Source organism: Pristis pectinata, chromosome 29 (assembly GCF_009764475.1).
Source record: "Pristis pectinata isolate sPriPec2 chromosome 29, sPriPec2.1.pri, whole genome shotgun sequence".
Classification (NCBI taxonomy): Eukaryota; Metazoa; Chordata; class Chondrichthyes; order Rhinopristiformes; family Pristidae; genus Pristis; species Pristis pectinata.
In genome coordinates this window covers 149,282-173,987 of record NC_067433.1, presented here as the reverse complement: position 1 = coordinate 173,987, position 24,706 = coordinate 149,282, and the positions used below count along the sequence as shown (strand labels likewise).

Below are 24,706 nucleotides of genomic sequence, written 5' to 3'. Positions count from 1 at the left end.
CAAGTTATTGCTATAGGTCTTGTTCGTGTAAATTTTCATTTGCATCTTCTCCACTGTTGGTTTCTATATTTCAAAATGGATCGAAATTGTGTGTAGCACGCAGGCCACTAAAAATCAAGTGAGTCTGTGTACAAATAAACTGGCAGGTGATACGGGTGACGATCATTTTGTATCTTTGTGTCTATCCCAGATTTAGATTCCAACTCTAAATTTGGAATTTAGATTCCGAAACTTTTGGGATGTGAAGTATTCTCAGTAAGTTTGTGGATGACACCAAGATTGGTGGAGCTGTGGACAGTGTCAAGGACTATCAAAGAATACAGCGGGATATAAATCAGTTACAGTGGTAGATGGAGTTTAATCCAGGCAAGTGTGAGGTGTTGCACTTTGGGAGGTCAAATGAAAGTATGCAGTTAATGGTAGGTCCCTTAATAGCATTACGTACAGAGGGATCTTGAGGTCCAAGTCCATAGTTCACTGAAAGTGGCTACGCGAGTGGATAAGGTGGTAAAGGAGGCATAACGGCATGTTTACCTTCACTGGTAGGGGTGTTGAGTGTAAGATTAAGGAAGTCATGCTGCATCTATTGAAAATTTTAGTCAGACCACACTTGGAGTATTGTGTGCCGTTCTGGTTGCCCCATTATAGGAAGGATGTGCAGACTGTGGAACGGGTACAGAAGAGATTTACCGGGATGCTGCCTGGATTAGAGGATACGAGCTGTAAGGAAAGGTTGGACAAACTTGAATTGTTCTTCCTGGAGTGTTGGAGGCTGAGGGGAGATCTGATAGTGGTTTTTAAAATTATGAGAGGCATAGATAGTTAGAATCTTTTCCTCAGGTTAGAAATGTCAAGAATGGCACATCATGGGCCGAATGGCCAGTGCCGTACTGTTCAGAGTTCCATGTTCTGAAGGTGCTCCATGCTCCAGCTCTTTAACAACACCTAATCACTGTGACCACAGTCCAAATCTGTCAACATCTCTGTCACTTGGTCTCCCTCAGTCTCTCTCTGCCTACCTGCTTATGCCAGTCTTTTCTTTAGAACATGGAACAGTGCGGCACAATACAGGCCTTTCCGCCCACAATGTTCTGCTGACCTTTAAACCTCGCCTAAGACTATCTAACCCCTTCCTCCCACATATCCCTCTATTTTAAATTCCTCCATATGCTTATCTAGTAATCTCTTGAATTTGACCAATGTACCTGCCTCCACCACCGCCCCAGGCAGTGCATTCCATGCCCCTACCACTCTCTGGGTAAAAAAAACTTCCTCTGATATCTCCCTTGAACTTCCCACCCATTACTTTAAAGCCATGCGCTCTTGTATTGAGCATTGGTGCCCTGGGAAAGAGGTGCTGGCTGACAGTCATAGAGATATACAGATGGAAACAGACCCATTCAGTCCAAATTGTGCCTGCTGACCAAGTTGCCTATCTGATCTAGTCCCATTTACCTGCATTTGGCCCATATCCCTCTAAACTTTTCCCTTCCATGTACCTGTCTAAATTTCTTTTAAACATTGTAATTGTATCTGCCTCTACCACTTCCTCTGGCAGCTCTTAACATATACCCACCACCCTCTGTGTGTAAATAGTTGCCTCTCAGATCCCCTTTAAATCTTTCCCTCTCAGCTTAAGCTTACACCCTCTAGTTTTAGACTCCCCTACCCTGAAAAAAAAAGCTTGTGACCAACCACTTTATCTATGCCCCTCATGATTTTGTTAACCTCTGTAAGGTCAATAGATAGTGTTCCATCCTCTTGAGCTGGAAGGTCTGGATTCAATTCCCACTCCAAACTCACCTTTGCAGTGGTGACCGGAACTCTGGACTAGGTTGATGTCTCGTTTGAAGCCCTCATCCAGTGGATGTCGATGAATCATGCCAAAACTCCCATTGCCTCTCCCAAACTAATCCCTGATCATATGGGTTGTGGAGTCAACCATAAAGGACTGGTTTTGAAAATAGTTATGGCCAGGAAGCAACTTTCATGTCAAGGCCTGTCAGATTATCAATTAGCCTCTGAACCCTCCCTCTACTCGTACTCATTTCACCAAGGGATGACTGTGAAGATATAGAAAGATCAATCTACCTTCTTATCCACATATGCAGCTGTTTAATTGTTTCTCTAGAGACTTGCTGTGTGGTGAGCAGCCCTGTGTACTAGTCTGGTCCCAGTGTGGTGAAATGATATAAGACACTGGGAAGGTGCAAAAGAGATTTACGAGTATGGAGGAAAGACTGACGGTTCTGGAAATATGTTAGGTGGAGGAGAAACCTGAGAGGCGGCTGATAGTCATCTTTGTGATTTTCTGCTTGTGGGTTCAGAAAACAGAACTGTAAAGACAGGATATTCATCAAATTGTAAATTCAGGCAAAACTTCTCAACCTGGCAGGAATGTGGACTTGCTGCCATGGAGAGTGACTGAGGAGAAAAGCAAAGGGAGGTTTAAGGGAAGGCTGGATAAACACAGGAGGCGGAAAGCAATAGAATGAGATCATGACGGAGGTGGGTGAGAACAGAAACACCAGCAGGAGCAGAGGGGCTGCTTGGCCTCCTCCTACGCTGCAATGATTCTAAATTAAAAAATCACTTTTGTTCCCTTTCCTCAATGCCGGCTGGTACCTCAAACAAACATTTCTGTTAAACTTGACTTTTCCTTCTGCACTGCAAAGCCTAAACAAGTTGAATATTTCGATCTATATCCAGCGAAAAAATTCCAAATGAAGAAAGCCTGGGTATAAATTATAATTGGTCAAAAGTGGAGGAGCTTTTTTGGGTTTGGTGATATTACTTGTCAGACAAAATGAGAAAATAACCCACTGGTTGTAGGATTAGTGAGAGCTCTGCTTGGTTGCAAACCTAATCCTTTGAGTCACTTGGATATTTTATCTGTCAGGGACATTGTTTCTGTGTATTCCCTCTCTCCTTGTGTTCTTAACTCTTTAATACAACACTCTTCTGAGGCAAGCTGGAGAACAAAGCATTTTGTCTGATTGACGTAATCTCAGTTTTGGGATTGATCCAATCATATAATCCTCTGTGTCCTGCCAAACTAGGTGGCCATTATTTTTTTATTTATTCATTGTTTATCATCTGGATGCTGCTGGCAAGGCCAGCATTTATTGTCCATCCCTAGTTGCCCTTGAACTAAGTGGCATGCTGAGACATTTGAGTCAAATATTTCTCAAGTTCAAATCACATTTTCTTCCAAAAACTCAGTACAAGCAGCAGCAGAGATGAAAGGAATGGGTTGAAATTCTTACACTGATGAATCCTGAGGAAACATGAGGAATAGACTACAGGTTACTGAGAATGATACCAGGGTTTAAGAGGTTACATAAACATTTCTTGACTGTGGGGCAGTGACCAAGGCAACATTTTTCAAAGGATTGAACAAAATGAATCTATATTATTTGGAAGTGGACTTGGGGACAAAGGAAACAGAACTGTAACATTAGAATTGGCAACTTAAGAAAATCAGGAAGTGCTTCTTCACACAAAGAGGAAAAACTCTCTGTAGCTGGTGAGCTCCCCTGGAGAGATGAAAACTGAAGTTCACCAATGTAAGTTGTTTAAGGGTGTTGAGGTATGTACTGTTGAACTACAAATTTGCATGATCTCACTGAATAGTAGAACATCCTCTACCTGTTCCTAATGTTGCAATATTTCTATGAAATTATCATCGGCAGATGATCGGGTGGGGGGGGTTAATATAATGATGGGAGGGCGTTGGAGAAAAGGTGTCCACTGAAAGCAGGGTTTAAGAATTGTGATCAATTTAAAACTCGCCAGGTCGGTCAAATCTTTAAGCAGAACCCAGCAACACTGCCCAGAATTTAATCCAAGGGACGTGAAACCTGCCCCCCCCCCCCCCACCTCACCAAACAAGTTAAGTAAAAATTGCCACCCTCCACCCAATCTTCTCCTTTTCCTTCTGTTCTGGAGGAGCTAACCTTATTGGAACACCATGCTGTCAGAGGTGTTTTCCAATAATATTGTAGCCAAGTCACCATCTATGCCTCTCAGGTGAACGTAGGTGACCCATAGCCACTATTGTCACTATTGTAAGAAGAGCCAGAGTTCTCCCCGGTGTTCTGTCGTATCTTTCAACCAAGGCATGATCTGGTTGTTGTCTATGGGATCTTTCTGTCTGCAAATTGGCTGCTGAATTTCCTAAATAGTAAACTCTCTGATTGTGAAATGCATCACGTAAATATCATCAAACTAGAAATTCAAAGGAAATTATTTACACACTTGTCTGTCATCAGTTCACCTCTGATGAGTAGCAGATGTAGTGTAGGTAAGTTCAAGTTTATTGTCATAGGTATACATAGGGTATAAATGCCATGAATATTAGCTTTTTGCAGGAGCTACATGGTACATTACAAGATAAGGACAAACATAAGTTAACAAACTTAGTAAACAAATTATACGTAACTTGCACATCTGAAAAACAAACAATGATACTAGATTGAGAGAGAGAAAAAAAATATGAGGTATTGTTAAGGTTTTTCAGGTCAGTCGAAGAACCTAAGGTAGGGCTTAGAACTAAATATCCTCTTCCTGGCCAGAGCTGATGCCCTTGCTGTATTTATGAAAGCTCTTTGAATAAGATTTTGGTGTAGGGTTGGAAACCCTATAAGACTTGAAAGGATTGGAGTTTTGGTAAATCTGCTCTGCCACTTGGTTAGGAGCCAACCACTGTCATATCAAAGGCTGAGGAATTGTGTTTGGGCACTAGGGAGTTGCAGTATTGGAGCAGGCACCTTCAAGAGCAGGTGTTGGACGGTAGTGTGTCTTGCTTATCTCTGAATAAAGTGAAACCACCGTGCGCACACTACACAATGGTATCTTCAGAGTTCAACAGGTGTGTGTTTGAGCGTCAGATGATCTTGGCAGTCATCATTGGAGTGTCAAGTATTAACAATTGACTGTGACCCAGATTTACTGTATCTGGAACTAGTTGAACAAGATGTAGCAATGCGGGAGAAAGCACAATGTTGGCATCGAACGGCTCTGTTACCCTGTCACAGCAAGAGCAGACTAAATCAGGACAGTTCCGATGTCAAATCTTTGTGGTAATATGGCTTGCAAAAGAGGTGCCTGAATAGTTTGGAAGAGCTAAATTAGATCTGCATCGGTGTGGCAATGCAATACATTCTTCTGAACCCCTCAGATGTCCTAGACCTCCTCACTGATGTCAACTGTGGCTCAGTGAGTAGCACCCCTGCCTCTGAGTCAGAAAGCTATGTGGTCAAATTCTACTACTCTACAGTCAATTCTCATAGAACATGGAACAGTACAGCACAGGAACGGGCCCTTTGGCCCACTACGTCTATGCCGAACATGATGCCAAATTAAACTAAATCCCTTTTGCCTGCAGATGATCCATATCCCCTGGTGCGTTACTAATGCAGTGCTGCACTGATGTCAGTCGGGTGTTAAACTGAGGTCCTGTCAAGCTTCTTTAACCTGTGACTGGGTGTAAGTAAACCCTCAGTGTCACTTGAAGAATTGGGGAGTTCTCCCTGTTTTCCAGAGCCGCAAGTAAAGGAAATGAAAAGCAAACTTCTGGAAATTGGAAAGTGCTGTAGATATTCAACAGGCCATGGAGAGAGAAACATTAATGTCTAAGGTCAATGACCCTTCATCAGAACTAGGGAAAGTGATAAATCAAAGGTGTTGTAAGTTGCAGAGGAGGGATAGGGATGTGGAGGACAAGGTTCATGTCTGTGATAGGATGGAGACTGTGAAATTGAATGATACAGGTGCCGCTGGTACCAGGCAGCTGAAACGTCAAAGCATTTCAGTATCTGTTGTATCCACCTGAAAGTGCCCAGAACAAACAGGTCTAACCTCTTACCCAAAGGATGTTATTTACATTGGTGAGATCTCCTTTGGCACAGTGTTAAAAAGTTGGCCCAGATTTGTTTTGCATATTAGGTGGAACCAGAGGCTGAAGGACACTGAGACTCTGTGTTTATGTGCAGGACAATGGTAATTGCCTCATATTGTTGACCTTTCGTTTCTTTCCCAAGGTCCTCCTGTTGCTGCTGCAGTACGATCGCATTTTGATGACTGTCCAGACACTCATCGACAGTTCTGCTTTCATGGGACCTGCCGCTTCTTAGTCCAGGAGTCTGCTCCAGCATGTGTGTAAGTCACCTTGGTCAGGTAACTCCTCAGATGATTCCATCAACTGTCTTTGATGTCAGACTGAAAACCCCTTACCATCTGAATGATAATGCAATATGGGATCTAACAATGACCTTTCCTAATGAGAATGGAAGGAATCAAGGCAGGAAAAAGCCCTCAGAACTTCTTTATCATTCAGTAGGATGGTGGCCTATTCTCTAGCTCATCCACTTTGCCTCCTGATCCCCTTATCCCTGATTCCTTCAGTGTCCATAAGTTTATTTTTGAGTGTACTCCACAATTGAGCATCTACAGCTCTGGGGGAAAATCTGCAAAAATTTACAAACCTGTGATTTAAGAAATTTCTCCTCATCTCCATTCTAAACAGCCTACCCTCTATCGTTGTTCTAGACTCTCTAGTCAGGGGAAGCAGTATCTCAACGTTTACCCTGTCAATTCATCTCAAAATCTTATACATCCGAATAATTTCACCTATCATTCTTCCAAATGATGCAAAAAACAAACTGCTGGATAAACTCAGTGGGCCAAGCAGCATCTGTGGAGGCAAAGGGATGATCGACGTTTTGGGTCAAAACCCTGCATCAGGACTGAAATGTCCTTGGCAAGTAAGACTAAAAAGAATCCAAGGCACTTTATACATGCAATAAAAACAGGAGGGGAACCCGAGAGGGGGTAGGACTGCTCAAGGACAAAGGAGGGAATTTATGCCTGGAGCCAGAGGAAGTGGGTGAGGTATTAAACGAGTACTTCACATCAGTATTCACATGGAGGATAGTGAGATCAGGGAGGGCTACGGTGATATTCATGGGCATGTTGATGATATCGGGAAGGAGGAGGTATTTGGGCTCTTAAAGAACATTAAGTTGGATAAGTCCCCAGGGCTTGATGGGATCTAGAGATTATTGAAGGCAGCAAGAGAGAAAATTGCTGAGGCCTTGACAAAGATCTTTGTATCCTCACTAGCAACAGAATAACTAACGTTTTTCCTCTATTTAAGAAGGGTAATAGGAAATTGTAGGCCAGTGAGCCTCACGTCAGTGGTAGGGAAATTACTGGAGAAGATTCATAGGGATAGGATCTACTTGCAGGTGGAAAAGCATGGTCTTATTAGGGATATTCAGGAGGAGGTCATGTCTACAAACTTGATTAAGTTTTTGAGGAGATGACGAAGATGATTGATCAGGTTTGGGCAATGGATGTTGTATACGTGGATTTTAGTAAGGCTATCAACAAGGTCCTTCATGATAAGCTGATAAAGAAGATTAAGACACATAGGATCGATGGAGCCTTGCTAGATTGGATTCAAAACTGACTTGGGCATAGAAGACGAGGTAGTGATGGAGGGGTGTTATTCTGACAGGAGGTCTGTGACCAGTGGTGTTCTACAAGGATCAATATTGGGACCTCTGTTGTTTCTGATTATATACAAATGATTTCGATGAAAATGTAGGTGGGCTGATTAGTAAGTTTGCAAATGACACAAAAATTGGTGGAGTTATGGATAGTGAGGAAGCTTGTCAAAGTATTCAGGATATAGACCAGTTGGAAATGTGGGCAGAGAAATAGCAGATGGTGTTTAATCCAGACAATTGTGAGGTGTTGCACTTTGAGAAATCAAATGTAAGAGGAAAGTTTACAGTCAATGGCAGGACCCTGAGCAACAGTGATGTACAGAGGGATTTTGGGGTGCAAGTCTATAGCTCCCTGAAAGTGGCAACACAAGTAGATCGGATGGTAAAGAAAACACACAGCATACTTGCCTTCATTGATCGGGGTGCTGAATATAAAAGTCAGGAAGTTGTGTTGCATCTGTATAAAACTTTGTTTAGGCCACATTTGGAGTATTGTGTGCAGTTCTGGTCACTGCATTACAGGAAGTATGTGGAGGCTTTGGAGAGGGTGCAGAAGAGATTAACCAAGATGTTGCCTGGATTAGAGAGTATTTGCTATAAGGAGAGGTTGGACAAACTTGGATTGTTTTCTCTGGAGCATTGGAGGCTGAGGGGAGACCCGATAGAAGTTTATAAAGTAAGAGGCACAGGCAGGGTAGGTAGTCAGTCTTTTACCCGGCGTGGAAATGTCAAATACCAGAGGGCATAGCTTTAAGGTGAGAGGGCGAAAGTTTAAAGGAGATTTACAAGGCAAGTTTTTACAGAGAGAGTGGTGGGTGCCTGCACAAGTTGCCAGGGGAAGGCATATAGTTATATAGCACGGAAACAAGGGAACAGAAAGTTAAGAAAGGGGTAAGAATTTAACTTCAGGCAGCATGGAGATTTGAGAAGGAGGGTGGTGAATACAGGACTGAAAGTGTCATATATGAATGCACGCAGTATATCAAATAAGGTAGATGAGCTTATAGCGTAGTTAGCAATTGGCAGGTATGACGTTGTGGGCATCACAGAGTCGTGGTTGAAAGAAGATTCACAAATGGGAGTTAAACATCCAAGGATACACATCCTATTGAAAAGACAGGCAGGTGGGCAGAGGGGGTGGGGTGGCTCTGTTGGTAGAAAAGTGAAATCATATCCGTTGAAAGAAGTGACATCGGATCAGAAGATGTAGAAGAAAAGAAACCGCAAGCGTAAAAACTCCCTATTGGGAGTTATATACGGGCCTCTGAATAGTAGCCAGGATGTGGGGTACAAATTACAACAGGAGATAGTAAAGGTGTGTAAAAAGAGCAATGTTACAGTGGTCATGGGGGATTTCAATATGCAGGTAGATTGGGAAAATCAGGTTGGTACTGGATCCCAAGGGAAGGAGTTTGTAGAATGCCTACTACGAGATGGCTTTTTAGAGCAGCTAACTCGAGAAAAGGCAATTCTGGATTTGGTGTTGTGCAATGAACCAGATTTGATTAGGGAGCTTAAGGTAAAGGAACCCTTAGGAAGCAGTGATCATAATATGATAGAATTCACCCTGTAGTTTGAGAGGGAGAAGCTAACATCAGATGTATCAGTATTACAGTTGAGTAAAGGTAACTACAGAGGCATGAGAGGAGCTGGCCAAAGCTGATTGGAAGGGGACCGTAGCAGGGATGACGGTAGAGCAGCAATGACAGGAGTTTCTGGGAGTAATTCGGAAGACGCAGGATCAATTCATCCCAAAGAAGAAGCATTCTAAAGGGAGGATGAGGCAACCGTGGCTGACAAAGGAAGTCAAAGACAGCATAAAAGCAAAAGAGAGGGCATACCATATTGCAAAAATTAGTGGGAAGCTAGAGGATTGGGAAGCTTTTAAAAACCAACAGAAGGCAACTAAAAAAGCAATAAGTGGAGAACAGAAGAAATACGAAGGTAACTAGCCAATAATATAAAAGAGGATACCAAAAGTTTTTTCCAGATATATAAATAATAAAAGAGCGGCAGGAGTGGACATCGGATCACTGGAAAATGACGCTGGAGAGGTAGTAATGGGGAACAAAGAAATGGCGGACGAACTGAATAAGTATTTTACGTCAGTCTTCACTGTGGAAGACACCAGCAACATGCCAGAAATTTGAGAGAATCGGGGGCAGAAGTGAGTGTAGTCACTATTACCACGGAGAAGATGCTTGGGAAGCTGAAAGGTCTGAAGGTAGATAATTCACCTGGACCAGATGGACTACACCCCAGAGTTCTGAAAGAGGTAGCTGAAGAGATTGTGGAGGTGTTCGTAGTGATCTTTCAAGAATCACTAAATTCAGGGATGATTCCAGAGGACTGGAAAATTGCAAATATCACTCCACTCTTTAAGAAGGGAGGCAGGCAAAAGACAGGAAATTATAGGCCAGTTAGCCTGACTTCAATGGTTGGTAAGATGTTAGAGTCCATTATCATGTTATATGTTAACGAACTGGATGACAAGACTGATGGCTTTGTGGCCAAGTTTGCGGATGATACAAAGATGGGTGGAGGGGAAGATAGTGTTGAGGAAGCAGGGAGTCTGCAGAAGGACCTGGGCAGGTCCTCCTGCAGGAGGAATGGGCAAAGAAATGGCAGATGGAATACAGTGTAGGGAAGTGTACGGTCATGCACTTTGGTAGAAGGAATAAAAGCGTAGCCTATTTTCTAAATGGGGAGCGAATTCAGAAATCGGAGGTGCAAAAGGACTTGGGAGTCCTAGTGCAGGATTCCCAAAAGGTTAACTTGCAGGTTGAGTCGGTAGTAAGGAAGGCAAACGCAATGTTCACATTCATTTCGAGAGGACTAGAATATAAAAGCAGGGATGTAATCCTGAGGCTCTGTAAGGTATTGGTCAGACCACATTTGGAGTATTGTGAGCAGGTTTGGGCCCCATATCTGAGGAAGGATGTGCTGGCATCGGAGAGGGTCCAGAACACATTTACAAGAATGATCCTGGGGGTGAAGGGATTAACATATGAGGAGCGTTTGATGGCTCTGGGCCTGTACTCACTGAAGTTTAGAAGAATGAGGGGGCATCTTATTGAAACCTACCAAATATTGAAAGACTTGGACAGAGTGGATGCGGAGAGGATGTTTCCAGTAGTGGGAGAGTCAGAGGGCACAGCCTCAGAATAGAAGGACATCCCTTCAGAACAGAGATTAGCCAGAGGGTGGTGAATCTGTGGAATTCATTGCCACAGATGGCTGTGGAGGCCAAGTCATTTGGTATATTTAAAGTGGAGGTTGATAGGTTCTTGATTAGTAAGGGAATCAAAGGTTACAGGGAAAAGGCAGGGGAATGGGGTCGCGAGGGAAAAATAAATCAGCCATGATTAAATGGGGAGGCAGACTAGATGGGCAAATAGCCTAATTCTGCTCCTATGCCATAATGTCCACTGGAATGGAGAGATATAGACAATGTGCAGGCAGATGGGATTAGTTTAAATTTGCATCATGGTTGACACAAACATGGTGAGCGAAAGGGCCTGTTCCTGCACTGTATGTTCTATGTTCAGTGTTCTAGATCTGTCAAAAATGGGCCAAATAGTCTCCTCCTGGATTGCCTGTGATTTACAAATCAGATATCTTTTGCAGGTGTCACCCTGGCTTCATCGGGACACGGTGTGAGCATGCTGACATCCTCGCTGTGGTGGCCATCAGACAGAAGCAACAAGCAATCACGACATTAGTTGTAGTGTTGGTCATTGTCTCCGTTCTCCTGATTGCAGTTTGTGTCTTACTACAGTAAGTTCTATCTCTGAGGGGATGGGTGGGCTATGGTTGGGATGGGGTTTACCACCTGATGCCAAACACAAGATAGCTAGCAAATTCTTTCATGAATGGATGAACTTGCAGTTTTCCAAAGCTTTGAACAATCTTGGATATTTTGTAGCATTTTACGCTTGGAAAAAAATCCGTAGAATACTGAGACTGTTAAAAGTGTGTGAAGGGGGGTTATTTTTCCTCCTCACTTGCATTAGTAGTATTTCTCTCCTTGCTCTCTCCAGCATTTTCCTCCCTCCCTCTCAGCTTGCCCAACAACAACTTGCACTCATTTTATGACTTTAACATAGTGGGAACGTATCAGGGGGCCTTGGGGAAATGCTATTGGAAAAAATGGACATCAGTTTGTTTGGAGATAACGAAAGTGCATGGATGTGGGTTTGGAGAAGCATCATGAAGGGGAAGTTGGGGAGGTTAAGGAAAGGACTTGCAGGATATTAAAGTTTCCATTGAATCTCCTTCTACTGTTGCCTTGTACCTCTGCTGGCAAACATCAATTGATGAAACTTAGATTAGTTTGGTATTTGTGATTTTTATGAAAGAGAGTTCCAGACTTGAACCTCACTTGAAAAAAGTTCTTACTTCTTTCCCGATGTTCTGCCTCCAATTTTATATCACGTGCCTCATATCTTGGGTTCCACCACTGCAGATAGTGGAATCTGGAGCAAAAAAAAAATCACTGGAGGAACTCAGGAGGTCAGGCAGCATCTGTGGAGGGAAAAGAACTATCAACATTTCAGGTCAAGACTTTGCATCAGGACTGAGAATGGAGAGGGAAGGTAGCTGGTATAAAGAGGAGAGGGGAAGGGGTGAGACAGTGGCCGGGAGGTGATAGGTGGGCTGAGGAGGGGCGAGGAATGATGTAGATGGAGCCAGGTGGGGAAGGAGGAGGGGGAAGGAGGAGGGGGAAGGTGGAGACAGAGGCTGGACGGTAATGAGCAGGAACACAAAGGCTACAAGTGCTGGAATCTGATCATGGAAACTACTCAAGGGTGAGACAGGCAGATGGAACCATTTACCTCTATCAAATTCCTAAATGGGTTAAATCAAAACACTGCTGAATCTTCTGTGCCCTCATTATGTTTATTCCATTGCAGAGAGTTGACCATGATCCAATAGGCAGCATTCTTGCCTCTGAGGTGGAATGTTGTAGTGTTCAGATACACTCCAGCGTGGACTTTTTTGGTTGAGTCCAGTTTCACAGAACTTTGCTGCCACAGCTGCTGACATTCAAATGAGATGTTAAAGTGAGCCTGCATCAATCCTTTCAGTTGAAGGTGAAAGAAAGATCCCACGGCACTGCATTAAAGAAAGTTGTTCTGACCAATATTTCTCATTCAGTCCACATTATTATAAAGATCAGATTAACTGGTCATTTTCACTGGAGCCTGGTGGTGTGACCTGAGCCTAGTGACGTGTCAGGGTTGGGTCAGATGATGATGTGCTGTCCCGTCTCAATACTTAATCCAGGTCAGGATGCTTTACCTTGTGTTACCACCACATTTGTCCTCAGTTCTCGATCAATGTTTGGTCTTTCGTCATCAAATGGATCAATCGTGTGTTTGATCTTATTGTGTTTACAATGATGGTGGAACAAATACCAGATGCTCAAGTTGAGTTCAGATTGGCTGGGGTTTAATTTTGTAATTGCCACCTGTTTGTCAGAGCTTTCATTAATTTGCAGGCTGTTTTTATTTTAAGTTACAGCAGTAATGATGTTTCAAAGTTACTTCACTGGCAGTAAAGTGCTTTGAGTGGTTCTGGAAGCGATGGGAAAGACATTGTTAAAAGGCTGATCTTTGCCTGGTGACAACCACATTGCTCTTACAGATGGTCACAGACCTCTCTATTCACTCTCTACCAGCTGCTGCCGGAAACGAAAGAACTGTGAACTCTGCCGAAGAATGCTTGCTGGGCCCGAAGCCAGCCTGCTGAAGAGTGGGTCGCCAAGCATCCATGGAGACACAGGCAAGGCATTTGACTGTGTTATCAGTGGTTAATAAACTTGCTAATAGCAGTGGCTCAGTCAGTAGTACCCTCTCCTCAAGCCAGAATCTTACAGATTCAAATCCACTTCTGGGGACATGAACCGAAGATTTATGCTGATGATTCCTGGCTCTATTGCCTTTCAACATTACAAGTGATGTTAAACCATCTGCCCTCTCATGTGGGCATAAAATATCCCACCACCCTGGCTAATATTTTTTCTCAGGCATGACTTCGAAAGCAAATTATTTGGCCAGGATCAGATTGCTGATTGTCAGACCTTGCTGCGCACCAAACGGCTGCCATGATTCCCACGTCACTGACTGCACTTCTAAATAGACGTCTTACACTGCCAAGTGCTTTGAGATGTCTGCCTTTCACCTCCCTATCAAGACAAGTCTAACTTTGTAATGTCCTTCAGGGCTGTGTTCGCAATCCATGTTCTGATGATTTGCTTGTGTTTCTGTTTCATCTAGGGGTGTAAGAATTGATGGTATTTTGCGGGCTACTTCTGACCTCTGCATCTCTCCACTGCCATAGCACAGTAATAGGCTCTCAGCCTTCATGTTCCTGCCACACCCAGGGTCATCTGACCTCAGGTAGAGGGACCACATCTGTTGAGCGCAGAAGAAAGCATTTTGTATTATATGGAAGTTCCATTATTTTTTTGTTTGTCCTATCATTTAATTTATAGAAACATTGGAGATAACACAGTGAAGAATATCTCATCTTCAACATCTACAGATTATAAGCAGAAACCATTGATAAATAGCTGTGAGATTGTTTGATTATTTAAGGACCAGAGAGAGTTCAAATTATATGTAAAACTATTTAAACATCTTACATGTGAAAATAAACATTTTTTTTAATATGTGTGTCTGCCGTATGATGTCACTTAGTTATTCACAGAAAGAGGCCATTGAGCCAGCCCTGGGTCTTTGAAGGAACTCTCCAATAACTCCTGTTCCTTTTCTATTTTCCTGTATCCCTGCATTATTGAGAGTTACCATTGAATTTGCTCACAACCCCCTTCTAGATCAAAATTTCTCAACACCCCTCTGATTTATTTTGTTGCCAATTTATTTTAAATCTGTGTCTTCTGGTTACTGACCTCACTTTCAGTACAAAGTTTTCTAAAAGGTAGGCCCTGTATTATCCTTCAGTCATCCAGGATGGTCAAATGTAACCAAAATGTACCAGGACTGATCTACCCTCACTCTGTGATAACATTCTGGCGTCATCAGCGGTTGTGGATTCAAGTTCCAGTCCAAAGGCTTGAGCACAAGATTCAGAAAGGGATATAAACAGTCTTGCAGTTTAGAACAAGGGTCACCATTTAAAAATAATGGTGTCACCCATTTAAGTCAGATATGAGGCAATCTTTTTTCTGTCAGTTTGTTTTGCATGCCATCCATTTAATCATATCAGTACATCGAGGTACTAAAAGGGAAAAGCAATAACAGAATGTAGAATATAGTGTTACGGGGAATATAGTGTTACAGAGAAAGTGCAGTGTGGGCAGACAATAAGATGTTAGACCATGACGAGGTAGATTGTGAGGTCAAGGGTCCATGGTAGAACAAACTCAAGGGATTGAATTTGATGTTTACAAGGAGATCAGGCAAGTCCTCCCTGGATTAGCACACTGGCCTTCATCGGTCAGGGCATTGAGTATAGGAGTTGGGACATTATGTTACAGTCGTATAAGTCATTGGTGAGGCTGCATTTGGAGTACTGTGTACAGTTTTGGTCACCCTGTTATGGGAAAGACGTGGTTAAACTGGAAAGAGTGCAGAAAAGATTTATGGGGATGTTGCCAGGACTAGGCCTGAGTTGTAGGGAAGGGTTGGTCAGGCTAGGTCTTTATTCCCTGGAATGTATGAGAATGAGGGGTGACCTTATAGAAGTGTTTAAAATTATGAGAGGCATAGATAAGGTGGGCGGTAACAGTCTCCCCAGGATAGGGGAGTCTCCCTAGTTTTGGGGTGGGAGGGGAAAGATTTAAAAGGGACCTGAGGGGCAACTTTTTCAGGCAGAGGATGGTGAGTGTATGGAACGAGCTGCCAGAGGAAGTGGTTGAGACAGGTACAATAGTATCATTTAAGAAGCACTTGGATACATGCAGTGGTGGGCCTTAGAGGGATATGGGCCGAACACAGGAAATTGGGACTAGCTGGGTGGGCACCGTGGTCAGCACGGACTTGTTGGGCTGAAGGTCCTGTATCCGTGCTATATTGCTCTATGACTCTATGATTCTTACCCACTGAATCAACGTCACTAAGAAAACAGGTTTAGAACACTGAATAGGAACAGGAGTAAGCCACTCAGCCCCTTGAACTTGCACTTCCTTTCAATAATGTCATGGATGATCCAGTCTTGGCATCTACATCATTTTCCAAAGATTCATGACCCTCTGCAAGAAGAAACTTGTTGTCTCTGCCAGACCCCCAGTAGGGGAAATGTCCTCTCTGTCAATTTCCCCTCAAAATCTTCTCTATGATTCAACAGGATACACTCATGGATTTATACAGCATGAAAACAGGTCCTTTGGCTCAACTCATTCATGCTGAGTTGCCTATCTGAACTAGGCTCATTTGCCTGTTTATGGCCCATATCCCTGTAAACCTTTCCTATCCATGAACCTGTCCAAATATCTTTTAAATGTTGCAAATGTACCCACTTCTACCACTTCCTCTGGCAGCTCTTTCCATATACCCAGCACTCTCTGTGTGAAAAGGTTGTCCCCAAATCTGCTTTAAATCTTCCCCTCTCACCTTAAGCCTAAGCCCTCTAGGTCCATACTCTCCTACGCTGGGAAAAAGACTGTGACCATCCACCTTATCCGTGCCCCTCAATGTCACCACTCAACCTCCGTCAACTTACCTCCATCCCCTTGCAGGCTCTTTGTATCCTCCTCACAACCTGCAGTCTCATCTATCTTTGTATCATCGGCAAAGCCTGCTCCAGCACACTTGATCACTTTATCCAAGTCCAAGTCATTGATGCAGATTATAAATAACTGAGGCCCCAGCATTGCCCTCTATGGCATCTGACTATTTATTGATTGCAAATCCCAAAATGACTCATCTATTCTGGTTTTTTTTTCCCTATGTGTTAATTAGCTACTCCCCTATCCATGCTAATATATTATCTCAACCCAATGTACCCTTATAACCATTTATGTGACAGCTTATCAAATGCCTTCTGGAAATCCAAATATACCACATCTATTGGTTCCCCTTTGTTCACCTTGTTTGTTACATCCTCAAAGAACTCTTGCAAATTTGTCAGACAAAAATTTCCTTTCATAAATTCCTGTTGACTCTACTTAATTATCTTTATAATTTTCTAAATGTCTTGTCCTCAGTGGATTCCAACATCTTCCCAATGACATATTCAACTACCTGGCCTACAGTTTCCTGCTTTCTGTCTCCTTCCTTTCTTGAACAGTGGTGACTTTTACGGTTTTCCATTCCTCCGGGACCTCTCCAGAATCTATGGAACTTCAGTAGATTACAACTCCTTCTCAAATTCTGCAGCCATTCCCTTTAAGATGCTCGGACACAGGCCATCAGGTCCAGGTGATGTTTGCCTTTAGCCTTTTGGGATTTTGCTGTGTTTCAATTGGCTGCTATGTTTCCTATATTACAAGTATAACTACGCTCAAAATGTCCTTCATTGCCTATGAAATCCTGAAAGATGGTATTGAAATGCAGCTCCTTTCTTCTTTTTCAATCTTTTTATTAGTTTCCAAATTAATACAGATTAATATATAACCGATGTTTACATGTAATACAAAGAGATCAGGAGAACAATCATGGCATAGATAATCATAAAGAATAGTAAAATATAAAAAAAAATCTGTAGATCCCACGATCTCTTAGTAAATGAATATAATATGAAAGAAAGAAAAAGATTCATTGTGTATATAAAAGAAAGGAAAAAAAAAAATCCCCAAATCAATAAGAAAAATTATAAACAATATATCGAACCAAACTGAAAAAAAAATTTTAAAAAAAGACACAGAAAAAGAAAAAAAAAGACTGGACTGAAATTTCTCAATAGAAACAGAGCAATATTATGTCGTCAACTCCATTTCTCTAAATTGAAAAGTAATTGAAAAGGGACCTATATCAAGTGAAAATATTGAATAAATGGACTCCAAATATCTTCAAATTTAAGCAAAGGATCAACAGTACCGTTCCTAATTTTTTTCCAAGTTTAAACATGATGTAGTTTGAGAGAACCATTGAAAAGTAGTAGGGGGTATTGGATCCATCCATTTAAGCAAAATGGATCGTTTGGCCATTAATGTAACAAAGGCAATCATACGGTAAGCTGAAGCAGATAAATGGCCAGACTCTATCCTTGGTAATCCAAAAATTGCAGTGATGGGGTGAGGTTGTAAATCAATATTCAATACAGTTGAGATAATGTTAAAAATGTCTTTCCAATATTTTTCCAAAAGAGGACAGGACCAAAACATATGTGTCAGAGAAGCCACATTCGATTTACATCTGTCACATTTAGGATTTATATGGTGATAAAAATGGGCTAGCTTATCTTTTGACATATGGGTCCTGTGAACTACCTTAAACTGTATCAAAGAGTGTCTGGCACACATTGAAGACGTATTAACTAAATAAAGAATTTTCTTCCATGCCTCTGTAGGTAAAGATATCTGGAGTTCACTTTCCCATTCATTCTTAATTTTGTCCGGTGATTCTGGACGTATTTTCATAATTAAGTCATAGATTATTGCTATCAAGCCCTACTGATAAGGATTAAGACCTAAAATTTTTCCGTAATTTCAGTTTTGTATGGTGTCGGAAAATAGGGTATAGTAGCTTTTAAAAAATTTCTAATCTGCAAATATCAAAAAAAGTGTGATCTAGACAAATTGTATCTGTTAGACAGTTGTTTAAAAGATGAAAAACAGTTATCAATGAATAAATCAGGAAAACATGCTATTCCCTTCCTTTTCCATATTGAAAAAGCTGAGTCAACTGTGGATGGTTGAAAGAGAAAATTAGATTGAATGGGACTTGACAAGTTAAATTTATTCAATCCAAAAGATTTACGAAATTGAAACCATATTCGTATTGTATGTTCAACTATTGGGTTAGTCATATGTTTACTTAATTTGGTAAGCGCAAAAGGGAGTGAAGCTCCTAAAATAGAAACTAATGAAAATCCGAGTCCTGATTGATGCTCAAGGTGTACCCATTTGGGACATTGAATTACTTCTAAATCTTGTATCCAAAAAATTAAATATCTGATATTAATTGCCCAATAATATAATCTAAAGTTAGGCAGGGCCATACCACCATCCTTTTTTAGTTTTTGTAAATATTTCTTACTTAACCTTGGGTTTTTATTCTGCCAAATATATGAAAGAATTTTAGAATCAATAGTGTCAAAAAAAATTTCAGGACGAAAGTTGGAATCGCTTGAAATAAATATAAAAATTTTGGTAAAATATTCATCTTAACTGCATTAATTCGGCCTCCCAATGATAAAGACAGTGGAGACCATTCAGTCAGTAATTGTTTAACGTGGTCAAGCAACTCCTTTCTTTCAATGGCCCAGTGTCTTCACAGATATATCGCTGGGCAATGTTGCCTATATGCTATTAGCTACCAATACCAGTACCACGTCCTGTCTATAAATGATAGTCATGTGATTTATTGCCTGATCCAAGATGAGTAATTTCACATTTGTTATTTTTGTGTGGGAAGGAGAAGGTGACAGACAAGATTGGTTCTGATTCAACAACGAGAGCTTGGATTTGCAAAAGTGCAAAGTGAAATATCTCAAGAGCATCCTTTGAAACAGAGGAAGGTAGAGAGGTTTGGGGTAGGAATTCCAGAGCTTAAGGTCTTGGCATCTGAAGGCACGGCCAGTGGTGGAGCCACTGAATTCAGCAATGAATTAAGCAACCCAGGACTGGAGTAGTACAGTGATCTCAGGAGGACTGTAAGTGACTCAATCATCTGTCATAAACGTATTCCCACTTTGATATTTTTAAACCCAGTGCTAAACAGTTAACATGAGACTCTTTTCTCTTTTTAAAAGCATAGATTCTGTGTTTTAAAACAATCTGCTTTGAAATCCAGATTTATCTGTGCAGTACTTTGAATAATTTGTTAATTTTTAAGAGAATAAGAGGGCAAGGCTTATTAATATAATTCAGAACAGATATTTTATATTTGATCAAATCCAAAACTACAGTGAATTAAAGAAAATGTTGTTCTATTTTAAAAGTAAACTGCAGGGGCTAAAATTCCACCCAGTAAGTTGGCGCATAGACAAACTGTGGAAGCGCATTGGTTAATATTTTACTGTAAATGAAATACAACCCACTGAGTTACAATAATTGGAATTCTTGTCTTTCAGCTGAATGGGAACTTGCCTCATCTTTCTTAGGGTCTTAGATATGCAATACTTAATATATCCTGCAAATCTCATACAGTTCCCAGTTCCCATGGGCACTTTCATGAGCCTCAGCTACGTGAAACATTCCCTGTTCCAAATCTACTCTGGCACCCCCCTCAACTCTTTCTCTGCTACATCAGTGACTGCACTGGTGCTGCCTTCTGCACCCATGTGGAATTTATCACCTTTCAACCTGCTCTCAAATTCACGTGGACCATTTCTGACACATCTCTCCTTCTCTGGATCCCTCTGTCTCGACATCAGGAGACAAACTATCCACTGATATTTACCAAAAACTCACTGACTCCCACAGCTACCTAGAATACACCTCTTTCTACCCTGTCACTTGTAAGGATGCCATCCCTTTCTCCCAGTTTCTCCACATCTGCTCTGAAGATAAGCCCTTCCATTCCAAGACGTCTGAAATGTCCTTTTTCAGGAAAGGCTTCCCTTCCATTGTGGTTGATGGAGTCCTCTCTCTCATTTCCTCTGCTTCTCAGACTTCTGCTCTCACCCCAGCTCTCTCCAAACAGAGAGTTCCCCGAGTCCTCACCTTTCACCCTACCAGCCTTCACATCCAGCAAATCATCCTTCGTCACTTCTGCCAGCTGCAACTGGGTCCCACCACAAGACACATAGAGTCATACAGCATGGAAAGGGGCCCTTCGACCCAACTGATCCATGCCAACCAAGATTCCCATTTAAACTAATCCCATTTGCCCGCTTTTGACCCATTTCATTCTAGACCTTACCTATTCATGTACCTGTCCAAGAGCCTTTTAAATGTTGCTTAATGTACCTGCCTCAACCACTTCCTCTCGCAGCTTGTTCCATATACTGACCACCCTCTGGGTGAAAAAGTTGCCCTTCCGGTTCCTACTAAATCTCTCCCCTCTCATCTTAAACCTGTGCCCTCTAGTTCTTGATTCCCCAACCCTGAGATAGACTCTATGCATTGACCCTATCTGTGCCCCTCATGATTTTATACGCATCTCCTCCCCACCCCTTTCCGCCTTCCCCAGGGATCACTCTCTCTGTCACTCCCTGGTCTGCTCATCCTTCCCCACCCTCCCTTCACAGATCCCTGGCATTCGCGGGAGGTGCAACATTTTTCCCTACACCTCCTCCCTCACCACCATCCAGGTGAGACAAAGGTTCATGCACACCTCCTCCAACCTCATCTATTCACATTCGCTGCTCCTGATATGGCCTCCTCTATCGAGACCAAGAGTAACTTGGGCAAGTAATTGTAGTGCATTTGGTAGATGTTGGCGCACTGTGGGCCTGTGATGGAGGGAGTGAATGTTCAGGATGGGCTGCATTGTCCCGGATGGTGGGGAGCTTCTTGAGTGTTAAAGTTGAGCCACCAGGCTCAAGGACAACTTCTATCCCACTATTATCAGGCTCTTGAACGGACCTCTCATATGCTAAAAGGTGAACTCTTGACCTCCCTTATCGTGGCCCTTTCACTATATTTGTCAGCCTGCACTGCACTTTCTCTGTAACTCCAACACTTTATTCTGCAAGAAATTCTGCAGATGCTGGAATCTGGAGCAATCCACAAAAATTGCTGGAGGAACTCGGCAGATCAGGCAGCATCCATGGAGGGAAATAAACAGTCAACGTTTCGTGCCGAGACCCTTCAGAACTGGAAAGGAAGGGGGCAGAGCCAGAATAAGAAGGTGGCGGGAGGGGGAGGAGCACATGCAGGAAGGTGATAGGTGAGTTCAGGTGATAGGCGAGTCTGGGTGAGAGGAGGAAGGTAGGTGGCTGGGAGAGGGGGGGAAGATGTAATAAGTTGAGAAGTGATAGATAGAAGAGGCAAAGGGCTGAAGAAGAAGGAATCCAATAGGAGAGGGCAGTGGACCAAGGAATAAAGGGTGGAGGAGGGGAGGGGAGAAGATAGGCAGGTCGTCAAGGTAGGGGAAGGGAGCCACAGGAATAAAGGAAGACAAAGTAGTGGGGGGAAGAAAAAGAAGGGATGGGGTTACCGGAAGTTAGAGAAATCGATGATGAGGCCATCAGGTTGGTGACTCCCAAGGTGGAATACGAGGTGTTATTCCTCCAACCTGCGCCTAGCCTCAATGTGGCAGTAGAGGAGGCCATGAATAGACAAGTCAGTGTGGGAGTGGGATGTGGAATTGAAGTGGGTGGCCACCGGGAGGTCCTCGCTGTCGCAGCGGACAGAGCGAAAGTGCTCGATGAAGCGGTCACCCAATCTGCATCAGGTCTCACCGATGTACAGGAGGCCGCAACGGATGCAATAAATGACACCCTCACCTGGGAGTATTGTCTGGGACCCTGAATGTTGGTGAGGGAGGAGCTGTAGGGACAGATGTGCGAAAATTAATTCTGCATTCAGTTTTCCTTTTTTACTACCTTGATGTACTTATGTGTGTAATTATCTATCTGGATGGCACACAAACAAAAGCTTTAACTGTATTTCAGAACATGTGACAATAATTAAACCAATATCAATACCACGTTGCATTCAACTGAGCAACTATTTTTACTTCCACTGATCTTCTGTTTCAATTGGAGCATGACACCAGGGCTACTCCGGAGTTACCACCTTTAAATTCCTATTTTTTGAACATTTCCTAAAATTTTTCTGCAGGAGGTGTGATTAGCAAGTTTATGGATGACCAAACTTTGGAGATGCTGTGGATAGTGAGGAAGATTGTTTCAGGCTACAGCTGGGCACAGATCAGTTGGAAAGTTGGGCGGACCATTTGTGGATGGAATTTAATCCCAACTAGTGGGAAATGATGGATTTTGGGAAGTAAAATTAGGGAAGGACACATACAGTAAATGGTAGGGTACTAACGAATGTTGGTGAATAGAGGGACCTAGGGGTTCAAATCCATAGTTCCCTGAAAGTGGCAGTACTGGTTGATAGGATAGTGAACAAGACATATCATATGCTTCCCTGCATAGGTCTGAGCATGGAACATAAATGTTGGTGTGTTATGTTGCAACTTTACAAAATACTGGCCAGGCCACACTTGGAGCGAGCAGTCTGGCCATCCAGCTATAGGGAGCATGGTATTAGGCCGGAAAGGGTGCAGAAAAGATTCACAAGGATGTTGGAGGGCTTGAGTTATATGGATAGGCTGGGACTTTTATCCCTGGAGCATAGGAGGCTGAGGACAACCTTATAGAGGTTTATAAAATGAGGGGCACAGATGAGGTGAATGGTCAGTCATTTTCCTTGGATAGGGGAGTCTAAAATTAGAGGGCATAGATTTAAGGTGAGAAGGAAAAGCTTTAAAAAGGTTGTGAGGGCCTACTTTTTCACACAGGTATATGGAACAAGCTGCCAGAGGAAGCTGTCGAGGCGGATACAAGTACAATGTTTAAAAGACATTTAGACAGGTTCGTGAATAGGAAGGGTTTAGGGGGATATAGGCCATAAATAGGCAAGTGGGACTAGTTAAAGTAGACAACTTGGTTGGCATGGACAAGTTGGGCCAAAGGGCCTGTTCCCATGCTGTATAACTCTGCGACATTGCTCGGATTGGTGGACTTTAGTTCTGGCAGGAAATTGGACCGGCTGGGCTTGTTTCCCCTGGCGTGAAGAAGGCTGAGGAGTAACCTCATGTAAGTATATAAGATTATGGGAGGCCTGATAAGGAGATAGCCAAAAGTTTTTTTCCCATGATAGCAGTTTCAAAAACAAGGAGGTATAGATTTAGGGCAAGAGGAAGGAGTATTAATAGGGATCTGAGGGTAAAGTTTTTTTACACACAGAGGAAAGTTGATATCTGGAATGTACTGCCCAAGGAGGTGGTGGAGTCAGATACCATTACTGTGTTTAAGAGGCATTCAAACAGACACATATATAGGCAAGGCATTGAAAGGTATGGTCCCAATGAGGGCAAATGGAATTAGTGCGGACGGGCAAAAAGTTTAGCATTAATGTGGTGCTTCAAAGGGCTCATTTCTGTGCAGTACCATTCTCTGACCTCATCCCTCCTTCTACCTATGTTGTTGGTACAAATATGGTCATAACCTCAAGTCTACATACCCATTCCACTGACCTCCCCAAACTTCCCATATCCCAGAAGATTCTGTGGTTGCTCAGTGTTCGCCTTGGCCACAGGAGAGCAGAATTGTACCAAACTCCAGAGAACTGGTTTCTTTTTCTGCAACATGGTGTACATTCTAAAATAGGAAAAATACACCCTATCCATATAGACCTTGACCATAGAATTCAGTGGTGCTGAATGTGATGAAACAATAAGTTCATTCATTCCAACTTTACTTGAAAATATGATCCGCGATACAAAGCCTTGGGCCACTGAAAGACTTTGAAATTTCCATTGCAACATGACCTGGGTGGAGCCCTACAAACTAGCTCTCACTCCACCTTTTACTTAGCGGAACTTCTGATCAATGCTTCCACGTGAAGTTTGAGGCAAAAATATACTCATTCATTTTAATTTGACTGTTTCTCAAATTACTCTTTTTTTCTTGAACCATTGGTCATGACACTGTAAGCCTGAATTGTCACTGAAGATGAAAAGTTAATTTAATTGAAAATGTGAGAAGATGAGAAATAGGACAAGGAGTGGGACATATGGCCCCTTGAATCTTCACCATCATTCAGTAAGATCGTGGTTGATCTTTGATCTCAACTTTCCCCATACCCTCTGATACAGTTAGTCCAAAAATCTATTGACTTCTGCCTTGGTTTGGGCTGTATTCAACAACTGGCCTCGAGGCTGGAGAATTTCAAAGATTTTCAGCTCCTTGGGATGTGGGAGAGAACTAAAGCACCTGGGGAACCCACACATTCACATAGACGATGTCCAAACTTTGTACAATCAGCACCTGAGACCAAACTGGAACCTGGGTCACTGGATCTGTGAGAAGGATGCATGACTTGCAGCATCATTGTCCTGCCCTGTTAACCCCCTTCAGAATCCTAAATTTATCTTTGAGATCACTTCTCATTC

The 24,706-nt window shown here is 42.5% G+C and overlaps 1 protein-coding gene across 2 annotated transcripts in view; it reads left to right on the top strand.

The window, feature by feature from the left end:
- The window catches only part of LOC127584220 (protransforming growth factor alpha-like), a 36,316-nt gene extending 22,174 nt beyond the window's left edge, over positions 1 to 14,142 (top strand). Inside the window, exons 3-6 of one of the 2 annotated variants that reach the window (XM_052040842.1) lie at positions 6,042 to 6,159; positions 11,139 to 11,288; positions 13,192 to 13,295; positions 13,790 to 14,142. In XM_052040842.1, the coding sequence (XP_051896802.1) occupies positions 6,042 to 6,159; positions 11,139 to 11,288; positions 13,192 to 13,295; positions 13,790 to 13,797 (380 nt within the window). In that variant the 3' untranslated portion in view covers positions 13,798 to 14,142. The remainder of the gene's footprint in view (positions 1 to 6,041; positions 6,160 to 11,138; positions 11,289 to 13,191; positions 13,296 to 13,789) is intronic. The other variant, XM_052040841.1, reaches the window with a different exon arrangement.
- Positions 14,143 to 24,706: the final 10,564 nt, after the last annotated feature.